The sequence below is a fragment of the Lissotriton helveticus genome, chromosome 3_1 (assembly GCF_964261635.1).
Source record: "Lissotriton helveticus chromosome 3_1, aLisHel1.1, whole genome shotgun sequence".
Taxonomy (NCBI): domain Eukaryota; kingdom Metazoa; phylum Chordata; class Amphibia; order Caudata; family Salamandridae; genus Lissotriton; species Lissotriton helveticus.
This window is the reverse complement of record NC_136061.1, coordinates 1534418662-1534433688: the sequence shown is the minus strand read 5'-3', so window position 1 is coordinate 1534433688 and position 15027 is coordinate 1534418662. Positions and strand designations below refer to the sequence as shown.

The following is a 15027-nucleotide window of genomic DNA, read 5'->3' as shown; positions in this document are numbered from 1 at the left end:
AATAACTGTGGCACACTGTTTAAGAAATTGAATGTATTTTCACTTCAGATTTATTACAGTTCATTTTGTACAATCTTTAAATATGATTAATCCTAACATACCTTTGATTGCTCGAATCAAGATAACCACAACACGTTTGGGGATAAATGTATTCCTTTATAAGCAAATGGGAAAAGGTATGAGATTGGCAGTCTTATTGGAGTCTGTAAGAAGGGACTCTTAGTTATAGGAAGGAAAATAGATTCAACATTGTTGTGATGACTCCACCAAGTGATATTTGATTTGACCATTGTACTCATAACGGATTGAATAATGATATACTGTAAGATGTGTCCTCCATGAACTGTTGACTGAGCACTGTGCAATAAAAAGAAGTAAAAAAAAGTATTTCCTCAAAAGAAGGAAAATAAATTTAAAGACAAACAGAAAACATGATCTCAGTCACAATGTTGTCACCGGACACAATGTCTCAGTTAATGAATTTGTAACCCACTTATTTTCCAAGAAAAAATAAGTTCAAACCAGATCTACAGAGGTGCTGGCAGGAGAGATGGGTGGAGTATTAATGGCGATAGCTGGAGAGATGATGCAAAGGTGGAACTGAACTGGGGGTTTGGAGGTCCACAGCAGGACAGAACGTGTATGGCGCACACCAAAAACACAATGACTACAAATTCAGTTAAAACATTTATTTCACAGTTTGTAAACCCCTATCAATCTACAGAAATGTCCCGAACCACGTTCACATTACTGTGCTGCAGAGAGATTAAGTAGTATTTTGTACATTATTGCAGTTAAGAGGATAGGTTACTTCATAGTCGATTAAACTCGGATGGCCCATTCCGTTTTATTAATTCCCCCAAAACAACAAAAAACACAGTTCAAGTTTCACAGTCTCCTGAACTATAATTAAACCCATTTTGTCCTGATTACGTCTAAAAATACAAGCTTGCCTTTGTCTCCACTCATGATGTATGCCAGGTACCACTATTCAGAGTGCCAGGTACCACTATTCAGAGTGCCCACTGCTGTGTTAGCACACTGGATTGTCCAATTCATGATTTCTCTCCTTTTTTTTAACATCCAGCAGATGCACGCTGGGCATCTTGGACCAAGCACTGCACTTCTGTACTGGGCTCACAGCCCATAATTAATGTTATAAGGGTTATGCGTGTAACAAAGGGCACACCCAATGTTAGGGGAGATTTGAGGGGCACTGCAAGTGAATGGAAAGGCATTGGCACATGATTTGCTAATAGACATGATAATACGGGTAGTTATGGAAAATCAAAGTGTGTGAACGATGTACTTCAATCCTTTGTCTCCTGACTTTGACCACACATACCCGAGAGGGCTGTAATCACTCTGTTGGATCGGGGTGGGGGGGCAGCAGGAAGAAGTCGAGAGACTAAAGCAAACCTTTCTGCTACAGTGGAAATGCTGTTTCAAAGAGGTAGGTGATAATCGAAATGAAAACTGTGGTAATATTCACACAATCGTACTATTTTTCAAAGTTGTAAGTCAGAAAAAACCCATAAATCGTAACACAGTGCCCTGTGTTAAAACGTTTCCTTCATAAACTTCAATGGTGGTTGTGAGCATGCAATGTTGGTGAGCCAGAGGCTGTGGTCAAAGCAACAGGCTTAAGTATGGCGCCTTCTGATAAGACTGGAAAAAGCAAAGAACTCGTGTGGAACATTTTTTTCGTAAAGGTCAGCCGGAAAATAAAGACTGGTCTTTTATAATAACCTTTGAGCTGCCTCTCTCTATGTAAGTGCTCCGCCTCCTAGCAGACATCACTGGAAAGTAATTCCACAGTTGAAGTCAGTTCAGACAAGATGGGCTCTGGTTAGTGAATTTTGTTTGGTATGTTCGCTTCTTGTATAATGTGTTGTGGCACTTGAAGGTCGCAATAAAAAGCTAAGAGCGGCTTATTTAAATTGAACCTTGAGACTGAAATAATACCCAAAACTCTGTTGTCTACCGGACAGAGCAATAGTGCATATAGGATAGCCATTCTTGAGCATTAGAAAGTACGTGATAGCTTGGTTACCTTATTGTACACATGTAAATATAGAATACTGGGGCAAGCCAAAGAGGCCTGAAGGGCAGGAGAACATACCATTGCCCCAGCCAAGCCATTACATGTGGTTTCTCACTAATCAATACATTTACTTATTGGTCCACAGCTGAAGTAGAAGCAGTGGCACTACTAGGTAGACTGTACACCTTATTTCTCTCGATGTCCGGCTCTCTTGTAATTTCTAGAAACAGGGTTCACACTGTTACTCTGAACCAGTAGATCTCAAGCAAAGGGTCCAGGCTTTGGCTGTTTGGCAGCGGACCCTTATACAGCCGATAACAGTGTGCCCCACAGGTCCGGGGGTTTGAAGGATATCAAGGGAGTTGAGCTGCAGACCGAGGCCTCTGCAGGACTAATGCAACAGTGTTGCAACTCATTCCCAGTACATGGGATCTGGCACAACCAAATCATGTGTGTGTAAATCAGATACATAGTATCTTCTTGATAGGGTCATCACATCACTCCATGTTAAAGAGGGAACTCATACCAATTCCTGGGTATTGACAACCTACTAGTCCAAATTACCAGTAACAATGATTTCAAAAAGGTGTCAACAAAGGGGGGTCAAACATGGTGTCGCTGTTAATATGGGCTTGTCTATTAGACTCAATGCATTTAGAGATTAAGACGGCCCAGTATCGGATACATTTTGCTTAAAGAGAAGCATGCGTAAACCCTTCTAAAGCTCTGAGCTTGACAAATTCCTTGGTCCAGGAAATTGGCAGGACAATGAGGAAAGGTGCATAAATCTGTTAAATCAACCTTATGACGTCAAGATATCCCAAAAGGGATTGTCCTTCTTGTACCCAGTGTCTGCGTAGTTCAGGCCTCCTGCATGACTATAGCCCTACAACCTTGGCCTATGTGACATAACAGCAAAGAAGACAGGTGACATGGAAAGAAATTAAAGTCTGTGTGCAAATCCTTCATAAGAGGCACTCAATCCAAACATTAGAAGGTGTAATTCTAGTCTATTGAAGATAGGAAAAAAAAACTGAACTGGTGAGTCAAATGGCCAGAGGGCAGGGTGCAAAAGTGGTCTCAGGAGGGCTGTGCAAGCTGCCTTGACCTGTCCTTAGCTTTGGCAGGTTGGAGTAATATCCACTAGTTTGTAGATTAAGGAAGGAGGTGGCCATTAGTACATACACCCTGTGGTCGGTGTATGCACTGAAACATGCCTCCAGATATCTTACTAACCAGTATGCATACTATAATTGTGCACAGAGTATTATCAAGTCTAACAGAGAATCCTTTCTAAAAAGAGGTCACAAACCGCATGACACAGGTTTTGATGAGAGCTATGGTATTGTCTTTGATTAGTGTTCTTGTATCGGCTCGCAGAGATGTTCACCAGACTGCCATGATGAGATGTGGTTAGAGGCATCTCCATCATTCCTGCCTCTAGTCTTCCTTTTTGGGCAGTCGACCCATTTTTGTGCGTGTGTTTCGGAGGAGAAAGAAGAGGACTGTGGTTATGGCACAGGTCACTTCGGCCACCCAAAAGGCTGTGTCCCAGCTGTAGTACTTGGCAATCGTACTGAAAGGCAGTCCAGCTAAGAAGCCGCCCACTGTGGAGAAAAGGGAAGAGAACATGTAATCCTTTCTATAAAAGTGTGCTGGACTTAGAATCATATCACAGTTGGTACCAACATACTCAAATGGAAGATGGTGTGCAACTAAACACCATCCTTCCACACTACTATAACATAAAAGACCTTTGCATCCATCAGTACTTCTGGGACCACAGTGTTCTAAGGCAGCATTGCCACCCCAGCAGAAATGAGGGGTGACCGTCCAGATCTGTAGAAAAATGTGTGAAAATCTGCAGACATGCTGTAAAATGACTGTGGAGGAATAAGTGGTGAAATCAATAAATGCAACGGTGAGCAATCATATAAATGATTCTTACATCAATGCCACGATTGGTGATAAAAGACTGCACTCGCTAAATTTATGTTCTTCATTCTTTAATGATTAGTAAAAAAGCTTTCTGAAATATGCAGGGTCTCATTTTCCTCATACTTTATCTCCTAATCTTGTAGGGTCAACACCCTCTAACACCTTTCCCACGGCCCCGCTTTTTTTCATGTTTGTCCAACTAAAAACATTGTGGTCATGGGGAAGCCCCAGTTCCATCATTACTTTATGGGGTGCCAATAAGCTTTCTGGCCTAGACGTTCAGGCAGCAAGACAAAGTCTGCAGGAAATTCACATTTGTGGGAACTAACCCTAAAACGGTCCCTAGCCATGAGGATATTTATTTATATATATATATATATATATATATATATATATATATATATATATATATATATATATATATATATTTTTATTTTAATATAGTGCCAAGTAAACCCATGAAGAGATGGCGCAGAATGCTGTAAATTTTTTCATACAGTAGCCGTAAAAGGACTACAAAAACGATTTGTATCTATGCAGCATATTTTGGCATCAGACGTGGGGCCTTAACATTGCAGGGGGTCTATGTTAGCAACATTGTTCCTTCACACTGTAAAGGGATTCTAACTGTCCGTACATATATTTCAAAGAATGTGGTCCTATTCAGGTAGTTCTAACCTTTCATGTTCAACCCTTTTGTGCGATAGCACCAAAACCATCCTGTCCCACCTAAATCTCATGGTGTACTAATGACTTCATTTGTGCAACATGTTACATTGGCACATACAAGCCATCTTCAGCTCTTCTCTTAAACATGGACTACCACAGATCACCTGAAAAAATGAAAAAAAGTGAGCGATACATGCAGGTACTTTTACACTACTTACCATTGGCGGCTAGTGCAACAATGGCGTGGGAGGTGCCACAAAAGTTGGAAGGTGCGCTTTCATTGGCTATGACGCCAAACAATGCTATTGGTCCGTAAGAAGAAAATCCAAACAGGGCGCCAAGGGTTAGGATCCAAAGCTGTGGAAAGCAAATGAGAAACATTCATAGAAGGAATTAAGGTCACACAGGTCAGCCAAATTGCTGAAAAACACTTTACTGGCCAGGCAAGTTATGGAAGGTAAGCTGTTCCTGGTCAATGGATGGAAAGTAAGTTGTTGCCAGCCAGCCAACGGATGGAAGATAGGCTGTGCCTGCCACCCAATGGATGGAAGATAGTCTGCACTTGCCACCCAATGGATGGAACATAGGCTGCACCTGCCACCTAATGGATGGAAGATAGGCTGCACTTACCACCCAATGAATGGAACATGGGCTGCACCTGCCACCCAATGGAAGAAAGAGGAGCTGCACCAGCCAGTCGTCAATGGATGACAGGTGAGATTTTTCCAGACAGTCAAACCAAGAATATGGACTGTATGTGCTAGTCAATGGATGGCAGATGAGCTACTCTCAGTCTGCCTGTGGATGGAAGACAAAATGTCCCCTGCCCGCCAAAGAAGATGAGCAGACCATTGAGGAAGATAAGCTGCACCTGCCAGCCAATGGATGAAAGAAATGCTGCACCTGCCAGCCAATGAATGGAAAATATGCTTCACCTGCTATCTAACTGCAATAAGTCAGGCAGTTCTCTGCCGACCAGTTTACACACTGGACATTCTAGGAAGGGTTCTATGTCCCCTAATCTTTAGTTCTACTGAAGCCAATAGATTTACCAAGACCAATGCTTTAAAAGCAGCTCTGTTCTAATGAAATGACAGATAGGATCATGATAGGTGCAGATCCATTCAATGACAGAGTAAAGCACAGTACAGTACAAGCAAGAGAGAGAAGAATGAAGACCAGCCTGAGACCTCCTGTTCTGTTAGTCCCAAGAGAAGAGCCAAAGGATGAAGTGCAAAGGTCCAGAGACTTCCGCCCTAGGAAACATCAAAGAAAAGAAAAGGTAAGAAAGGAAGAGGCATAGAGTAGTTTGAGAAGAGGGTGACATATGTACCTCCACAGTCTTAGTAACTAAATGGAGAGTCACTGACATGCCCCAATAACTTGATTGAATTTGTGCATCCAATGAGCATCTACCGTTTTGTGCACCAACATTGCCTGTTCCTCCGCTGAGGTGCACCGTTCTATCCGAGTGACTCATAACGCACAAACCACAGCAACAAAGCACAGTACAGAATGTTTTTTTTACAGTAGCTAGTGCAGGAGAGTGAGGGTGAACCAAGTCCTGTGATCGTGTGGTGCACGCTTTAGAGATAAAACTGAAGTGGCTGAATTGAAACTCTGGAAAGTTATCGACTGCAAAGAACTTAATGAAACAAACCCATGTGTCTTGAACCAGCTATGGCGTATCGTGGGGAGAGAGGTTTATTTTCAGGTCTGGGTTAGGTGACGATGAGAACTTTGAGACCTCTCCAGCGTATGCTCGAAAGCAAGAACGGCACAGTTTTGCCATAGGTAATCTTGCTGCGCAGTGTGTATGCCGAGTTCGCTGGTTGAAGCACGTAATATTTAAATGTTATTCACGATACAGCACCATTAAAGGAGAAGTGAGAGAACAAATACACTGACAAGAAAACCGGCTCCAACATTTTCTTTGCAACTCTACACATGAATGCTTAACTACATACTAGAACAAGGTGGTGACTTCAAATGTAGGCAACCAGTGAGCCTTGGATGCAGGTTCTCAGCATACCCAAAAGCCTCAAAACACCACTGCTTCTGCATATCACTTACCTTCGAAGACTCTGGGGTGACAGTGACCCGGAAGAGGTACATTGAGACAGCCATCCCAGCCATCATGGAGAGCAAGAGCCCATGGCGAGGATTCCCGTGGCTGCGCAGACCCACCTACAATACATACGAGAGGAAGTAAGACTGCAGCCGTGGCCTCCAGCCATAATACTGCTATTTAGAACTGACCCTCTGAGCTTATGTAGCAAAGTATGTCACCGTGTTTTTATGTCTTCGTGAAACACTACAGAGTTGCATGGGCTTGCCATCTCTCAGAGGTACCATACTGCAGATGGACAAGGACTTGCTACTCTGTCCTGAACTGCACACTTTAAGATAGGTTGGTGGTAACCCCAATTCACATGGCATTCATGCTTCGAAGAAAGACCAGAAGACCAGACTCGGACAAAAACTGTAGGAAGAAGCTAATATGATTGGCTATCAACACTATTCCTTGTGGCCTGCTCGAGTTCAGCAGTTATATAAAATTGTAATGACGAAAACAGGCACTTGTGTAACAGAAATAATCTTTATTTGCAGAAATCATCAGCATCACCAAAGCAGTGCAAAGGCGACAGCTGCCGGAGTCAAGTTACTAGAACGCTCAAGTGACGTTGCCATCACAACAAGAAATTTTCTAGGCAATATTCTGCCTGGGCAAACAGTATAGTCTTGAACATAATCCACCCTAAAAAGAACAAATCATAGCCTGTTTGCTTCATTTTGGAACTTTCTGTGTTGATGGTGAAGACGATATACACATCTTAATCATTCATTACTCCCTTCAAACTTTATTTGTTCTAGGACATTGCTTTTTAAAAAAAATACCATTGTATTTATTTATGTATTTATTATTATTCTTTTGTTTACAAAAGATTAGACAAATAACGCTGGCCAGACATTATAGTACAATGACACCCTTCCTTCTGCCCCACTAAACATTTGGTTATGTAGTTTAACAACATACCTCAAAACACCTCTCAGGCCACGTGTTTTGTGTGAACAGAATTGTATTGGTCTAGAACACCTACACATCCATTAATGAGCCACACAACCAAATCTGCTGAATTGTCTCCTCATTACAATTCTTATTTCCACTAATTAATACATTCAACCCAATATGCCCCTCCCTGCCCGCATCACTTATCAGAGCATCATTAACAGCATTGTCTCATTCCAAAACTTGTATATAGCGTAAACAACTGTCTATGTTGAACATATTCTAGCAGGGCAATTCCTCTGGATCCCACCTTCCCCTGTGCCCCAACACCCCTGGGGGATGTCATCGCAGAAGGAGGGTCCGGCTCCTTCTTACAATCAGCCAAATTCTCCCATGCCCGTGCAACCTCAAGTGAATCACAGCCACACTAGGCCTCACGAAACAGCATGCCACTCATAGCATGCTACCCTTTCTAGCTCTCTGTGCCAAGCCTCTACCCTGGTCCCCTGGTTGCTTTACAGTTTCCGGTAATTTTCCATTTTGCCAGAATCAATGCCTGGTCCATAAACATGCTCATGGCCTTATTTTTAGCCGGGTGTGGGAACCAACTCAGTAAGCATAACCCCGGTGAGCAAGGGACTTCCCGTTGGTTAATTTCAGTCATACAGGATGTGGCCCTTCCCAATACTCCATCAGGAAAGGGCAGGACCACACCATATAATATATTCTATTTTTGCCCCAACTACTCCGTATCTAGGGCATGTGGCTCCTGCTGTATGGAAATATCTATTTACTATTTCTGGAGTAAGGTACGCCCTGTGAAGGACATATACGTTTATTAATTTAAATCAGGCGTTTCTAGACACTTCCAGGATTTGTTCCAATATTTTCACCCAATCTCGCTCAGAGATCGAACCTCCAAATTCTCCTCCCATCACTACCAGAGGCCATCCTGGGATTCAATGCATCAGCCCTGAGAGCTCTCTAAAAGCAGGAAACTGCTTTATAAATGCTGGAGGTCGTACATATGAATTGACAGCTCTGATGTGTGGGTGGCTCTGCCAGTCCCACCCTCCAGTGCTTCCTAACTGCCGCCGTCACCAATCTATGAAGCAAAAAAGTATCCCTGCAGAATTTTGGCCCAACACATCTGCACGGAACAGATCCCCTACCCGGGTTAAGCCAGCAGCTATTCACTTGATTAGTCCCCGGCAGTCCCCTCACCTACCCCCAGTGGGGCAGCCCCTCTAGTATCCGTAATGGAATATTAGGGGAGTACGGAAGCCGCCTGTGTGTTTTTTTGCAAACATCTCAGCCAGCACTGTTTCATTATCTAGAGCTCACCAGAACCCCTGAAGAGGCCGCCGGAGGCCAGGAAGCAGTTGGAACAGCCGATGAAGCATGGGAACAAAGGACCCCATCTCCCGTCCTGGGTCCTGCCTACTATGCATCCACTGAGTAAACCACTGCATCTGTGCCGCCAAAAAGTGAGCTTCAAGGTCTAGAACTGCAAACCCTCCATCCACAACAGGGCATTGTAACTTAGCCAGTGCCACTCTTCGTTGGCTCGATCCGCAGATAAAAGGCAATAGGGAGCTAATCTAGCTCCCTAAATACATTGCGAGGCACCAGGCAGGACTGTCCAAAAAATACAGAAGTCTGGGAAGTGCCACCATTTAATGATTGCAAATCGGCCAGCTACCGAGACAGGCAGCATCTTCCAGAAAGCTACACAAATCCAGACGGACCAGACAGCCCTCTCACGGTTCACCCCCACATTCTCGTCTAACAGGTCTCTAGTATCATGGTATATCTTTACCCCCAGATATTGCAAGCAGGTGGGCTCCACACCAAAGCCCTCGGGCCACAGGCAGATTTAAGTCCACACCCACAGGGAAGAGCTTAGACTTCTGCCAATTAACGCCCAAGCCGGATTGTGCTCCAAAACGATCCAGTAATCTCATTCCCCTGGCCAACTCCGTATCGGCATCATGTAGGAACAATAGCAGATTGTCAGCATATAAAGCAGTGTGATGCATTGAGCCTCGGACCCCCAAACCCCTAATGTGGGAGCCCAGTCCTCGCAATGGATGCCAGGGGTTCCACGGCCAATGTCAAGAGAAGCAGAGACAACTGGCATCCCTGGCGTATGCCTCTTCCCACCTCCTACTCCTCCGAAAACACTCTTTAAAATTAAGCTATGACACACTTGAATTGGAGCTACATCAAACAAATGATGGACGGAATGCTGACAACGCAAACATTCTCCCCCAGTCAAAATATCTGGGTTAAATCCGTTGTTCTTTTGCCCACTACGCCACCCCAGTTTGAACCCAGCCATAGGCAAATCAGTCTTGACCCTGTGCCTCATGGGAACAGTCCAGACTGAACTGCCAGGCCAGGTCCTCCCTGGACGGGAAACAAGCATCCTGGGACCGGTTTCAGGGTATATCACCCTTCTCAGCCAGGCTAGCTTGAATCCAGTGGCACAGTGAGCAAGGGACCCACGTCTGAGCATACTGTTATGTTTACTTAAGCTAGCGCACCTAGTAAATGTATTGCACGCGCGTCCTGCTTATTGCACGCGCGACCTGCCGGTGCATTGTGACGTCAGGATGTTCTACCTGGTCACCGGCTGGATGACAGTTATGTGAGTTGCTTTGAGAGGCTGACAGCAGATAGACGTGCCTTGGTGTCAGTATTATTTATCACAATAAAGAAGTTATAACTTACATGCTTACGAGTCATCTCTACAAGCTGGCGACGAAACAGGACTCCTGACACCACGAAGAACCCACCAGAAGCCTTCTATTCTGAGTTCTGGGTACGTTTTATTCTGCCTAAGAGGTTACCATCTCATCTTTATTCCTCAAGAAAGAAACGGAGTTCAGCGGAATCTTCAGGAATATGGCTGTTCAACCTCGCAAGAAATGTGTCTGGTAGTGACATTGCGGAAAGGAACAGCAGAACGACAGTATTTGTTTTCATTGAAAGAGCATTCCTGGAGGCAGCATACTGGACGTCGCTCCGTTCACCGTTTCTAACGGGTGAGTTTTGGAAGTGTCCGGCTGTTTGTGTATGCCCTGCGCGTTGTCGGGGTCCTGTAGTTCACTCCTACTGGTGCGACTGAGGGAGTTTTGAAATAAGGTTTTGGCAGTTTTCCGGTACTTGGAGTGATTGCCACCGTGAGGAAACAGCTGATTTAAGCCCTTGACTTTGAAGTGATTGCCTGGAATTGCCCCCGCATCCATTAGCTTGTTGGACTGATTTCGCTAGTGTGGTTAACAGTGCCTCCTATTTGGTGGAGATTCTTCATTTCGTGTGGCTGTGGAGGACATCTGCTTGGGGTTGTCAGTTTCCTGAGGGGGAGACCTCGTTTTGCCTTCGATGCGTGTGCCGCCTTTCTGACTAAACTACACGACGAATTCTGAAGAGAGGCTTTCCAGTCAGAAACTTTTGTGACGTCAGTGGAACGCATACGTTCAACGACGTCGGGCGGCCATTTTGGGAGAATCGAAAGCTCAGTTTGTGCTTGTCACAAGTTACGGTGATACGCACACCAGTCCTCGTTAACAAAGGGTTTTGTACGAGTGCAGTTAAAGCTTATCTGGAGAGTGTTTAAAGAACGGTGACACGCACAACAAAGCAAATAGTTGGGAAATTTGCGTGTTATTCGATGCGGTGACACGCACACCATTTAATAGATTTTTGATCCTTAGAACTATTTAGTTCTGTCATACTACGTGTATCCTCTAAGGTTGGAAAACATTATACACTGTATCTGGATGACAGTTTCTGAGAGATACAATTTACAGGCTAGAACAGTACCTATTTAGATATTACTTTTAATAGAAAATTCAAATATAGATTTGTACATTTTGGTATAAAGGAATTTACAAGAAAAAAATATACTTACTTTTAAAAAGTTCTGTCCTGATTTGAAATTACAGATTAGTTAGTCATGGCTTCAGGAAATGTGTGGAATTTATCTCCACCCTTACCTTTCATACCCTCTACAGGAGATGATGCACTTAAATGGGAAGAGTGGCGGGAATACTTTGAAAATTATATATCCACTTTTGAAGGTGATGAGGAATTGACCCCTGAGAAGAAAAAGAAAATTCTTCTTCATTGTTTAGGTGCTACGGCTATGAAAATTTACAACCGCATCAACAAGAAACCTAGAACAGGTGATGTGTACACGGTTGCTTTAGAAGATTTGACCATGTATTTCAAACCCACTATTTCTGTTAACAGATTCAAATTTTTTCAACGCAGACAAGCCCCAGAAGAATCTGTAGAAGATTACGTTGCTGCGTTGAAAAATTTAGCATTAACTTGCAGATTTGGGGCATTACATGATGAGTTGGTTCGTGACCAGGTCGTTATGAGGTCCTCAAATAAGCATGTCCAGGAGAAATCGTGGGCAAAAGGTGAATTACCATTAGAGGAAGTAGTAGAAATAGTTAAATGTACCGAATTAACTGGAAGATGTGCTAAGGCTGTGTTGCAGGAAGAAGAATCCTCTACAGAGGACAAATCTATGGTGGCCAAAGTCATTAGTTCAAAGAAAGCAAATAGTAAGCCTAGTTCCAGTTATGCACAGAGAAGAGATATTACCTACAAAGCTAAACTTTCAGATGATAGAAAATGTTTTAGATGTGGTAGTAGATACCATTTGGCTAATGACAAATCGTGTCCAGCTGTAAGACAAAAATGTTCTAATTGTGGTATAGTCGGACATTTCAGTGCCATGTGTCCCAAGAAACAAAAAGGGGGAAGAAATGTAAAAGCAGTAGTTCTTGATGAAAAAGAAGATTTTACATCTTCTGATGAAGAGGATATGAATTTATTTGTGTTGAATGTTGAAGATGGAGGTAACAAAAAGAAGAAACCAGTATGTGACATGAACATTGGTGGGGTAGATATTTCCATTGTTGCCGATTCAGGCTCACCATATACTATTGTTAACGAAGGGGTATGGTTGGAGAAATTTGTTCCAGTCATTGGGAAGAAGTTACAGAACCCGGATATTTTCCCAAAATCGTTTAATTATGATCCTATTGAAATGTTGGGTTACAGAGAACTACAGTTCCAGTTTAAGTCTCGCCAAACGGTAGGCAAACTGTATGTCTCAAAGGTGGGTCCTTCCGTGTTAGGGTGGATTGACCAAGGAGAATTGGGTATAATTCTGGATCCTAACAGCCCGGATCCCGTTCTTCTCCTACAAACAGAGGAAGAGTGCAATAACTTCTTCAAGAAAAGGTATCCAAAGGTGTTTTCTGAGAACATTGGGAAACTTAAAGGCTTTGTCCACGAAATTAAACTTAAACGAGATGCTGTGCCATGTATACACAAGTCAAGAAACATACCGTTTTCAATCATTGGCGAGGTGGAAAATGAACTAAAAAGATTACAAAAAGAGGGCATCATTGAGCCGGTAGAATCAGCAGAGTGGGTTTCGCCTTTAGTTATCGTGAAGAAGCCCAACGGCAAGCTCCGTCTGTGTATTGATCTACGCGATCTCAATAAGAACATTCTGGTGGATCAATTCCCTTTGCCAAAAATTAGTGAAATGCTGTCTTATACGAATGGTGCAAAATGGTTCTCTACCATTGATCTACCACCAAGTGGCTTTACATCCCAAAAGCAGGAGCCTTACCACATTTATAACGTCATTGGGGTGTTTCAGGTTTAGGAGAGTACCATTTGGACTGGCTTCTGCTGCGGCCATGTTTCAGAGATTGATGAGTGAACTTTTTAAAGGGGAAAAAAATCTCCTAATTTTTCAGGATGACATCATGGTAACAGGCACCACCAGAGGTGAACATGATGCTAAACTAAACAGAGTCCTAGGGGTGCTAGAACATCATGGGCTTACAGCGGATTTGCGTAAGTGCAAATTTGCTTCTAATAACGTCACTTATTTGGGGCATGAAATTGATGGAAATGGCATAAAACCAAAAAAAGAGCTGCTATTAGGGAAGCTCCCTCACCCAAAAACAAGGAAGAGGTCAGAGCATTCCTATGCCTTTCTGAATTTTATGCTAAGTTTGTAAAAAAATTCTCTTCAAAAACCTTGCATTTAAGAGAACTTATCAAACAGAAGAGTAAATTTGCTACTTGTGAAGAAGCATTTAACAGGATAAAAGAGGATATTTGCGATGCCCCATCTCTCCAAGGGTTCAACCCCTCTTTCAAAAGCATAGTGACCACTGATGCAAGCAATAAGGGGTTAGGTGCTGTGCTCTCACAGGTTAACGGAGAAGGAAAGGAGGTTACGGTTGCATTTGCCTCACGTTCAATCACACCCACAGAAGGAAGGTATTCTGTGATTGAGAGAGAGGCACAAGCATGTGCATGGGGATTGAATCATTTTAGACAATACATCTGGGGTTACAAAATTACCCTTAGAAGTGATCACAAACCCCTAGTAAAGGTGCTTTCTACCAAGGGTCTTCAAGTGGCTTCCCCCCGTTTGTCACGCATTTCCATGAAATTGTTAGAATATAACTATGAGGTTGAGTATCTTCCTGGTGTGAAAAACAAGGTTGCGGACTGTTTAAGCCGTTTACCTTTACCAAACAATGAAGATCAGGTTTCAGACATTGACACTTTCTCCATAGCTAATATTGTAGAAGAGATACCATGTATTTCTGGTGCTGAGTGGTCAGAAAAAATGGAGGAGGATGATGTACTACTTGAGGTAAAAAAATATATAAGAGCGGGTTGGCCAGAAAAGAAGAAAATTCCTGTACAATTACGATCATTTTGGGAACTTAAGGATGAGTTGTCAATTGAAGGTGATCTGATTTTGAGAAATGGCAAGGTTGATCCTCCTAAGGGCTTACGCACAAAACTCCTAGATATTTGCCACGAGGGACACCTTGGCATTGGAAAAACCAAGAGTAGAGTCAGGAATTCATACTGGTGGCCAGGTTATGACATTGAAATTGAAAGAAGTGTAAGAAATTGTACAGCTTGGGAAAATTCTGACAAATCCAAACACACACTGAGACCACCTCTTCAACCCCTTTCTTGTCCAACCATGCCTTGGGTTAGATTGGGTATTGACATCTGCGGACCCATTCGAGAACAGGGGGAACTGTTATATCTTATTGTACTGGTAGACCATTTCTCTAAATGGCCAGAGGTGGAAGTGGTACAAGACGCAGAAGCAAAAAATGTTGTAGGGTTTTTGCGTAAGCTATTCCTAAGAGAGGGCCTCCCTAATTGCATCGTGTCTGACAATGGCCCAATTCACGTCAAAAATTTTCAAAGAATTTCTGATGAAACATGGGGTAGAACACAAAACCACGTCTGTTTATCATCCAGCAGGTAATGGTGCTGTAGAAAGGTTCAATCG

The 15027-nt window shown here is 43.1% G+C and overlaps 1 protein-coding gene across 4 annotated transcripts in view; it reads right to left on the bottom strand.

Moving 5' to 3' along the window:
* Positions 1 to 674: 674 nt before the first annotated feature.
* The window catches only part of SLC37A4 (solute carrier family 37 member 4), a 121534-nt gene continuing 107181 nt past the window's right edge, over positions 675 to 15027 (bottom strand). For 2 of the 4 annotated variants that reach the window (XM_078682209.1, XM_078682208.1), the window contains exons 7-10: positions 6725 to 6838; positions 5842 to 5907; positions 4870 to 5008; positions 675 to 3651 (exon numbers count right to left, since the gene is read on the bottom strand). In XM_078682209.1, coding sequence (XP_078538335.1) covers positions 3485 to 3651; positions 4870 to 5008; positions 5842 to 5907; positions 6725 to 6838 — 486 coding nt within the window. In that variant the 3' untranslated portion in view covers positions 675 to 3484. The remainder of the gene's footprint in view (positions 3652 to 4869; positions 5009 to 5841; positions 5908 to 6724; positions 6839 to 15027) is intronic. The other 2 variants (XM_078682210.1, XM_078682211.1) reach the window with 1 other exon arrangement.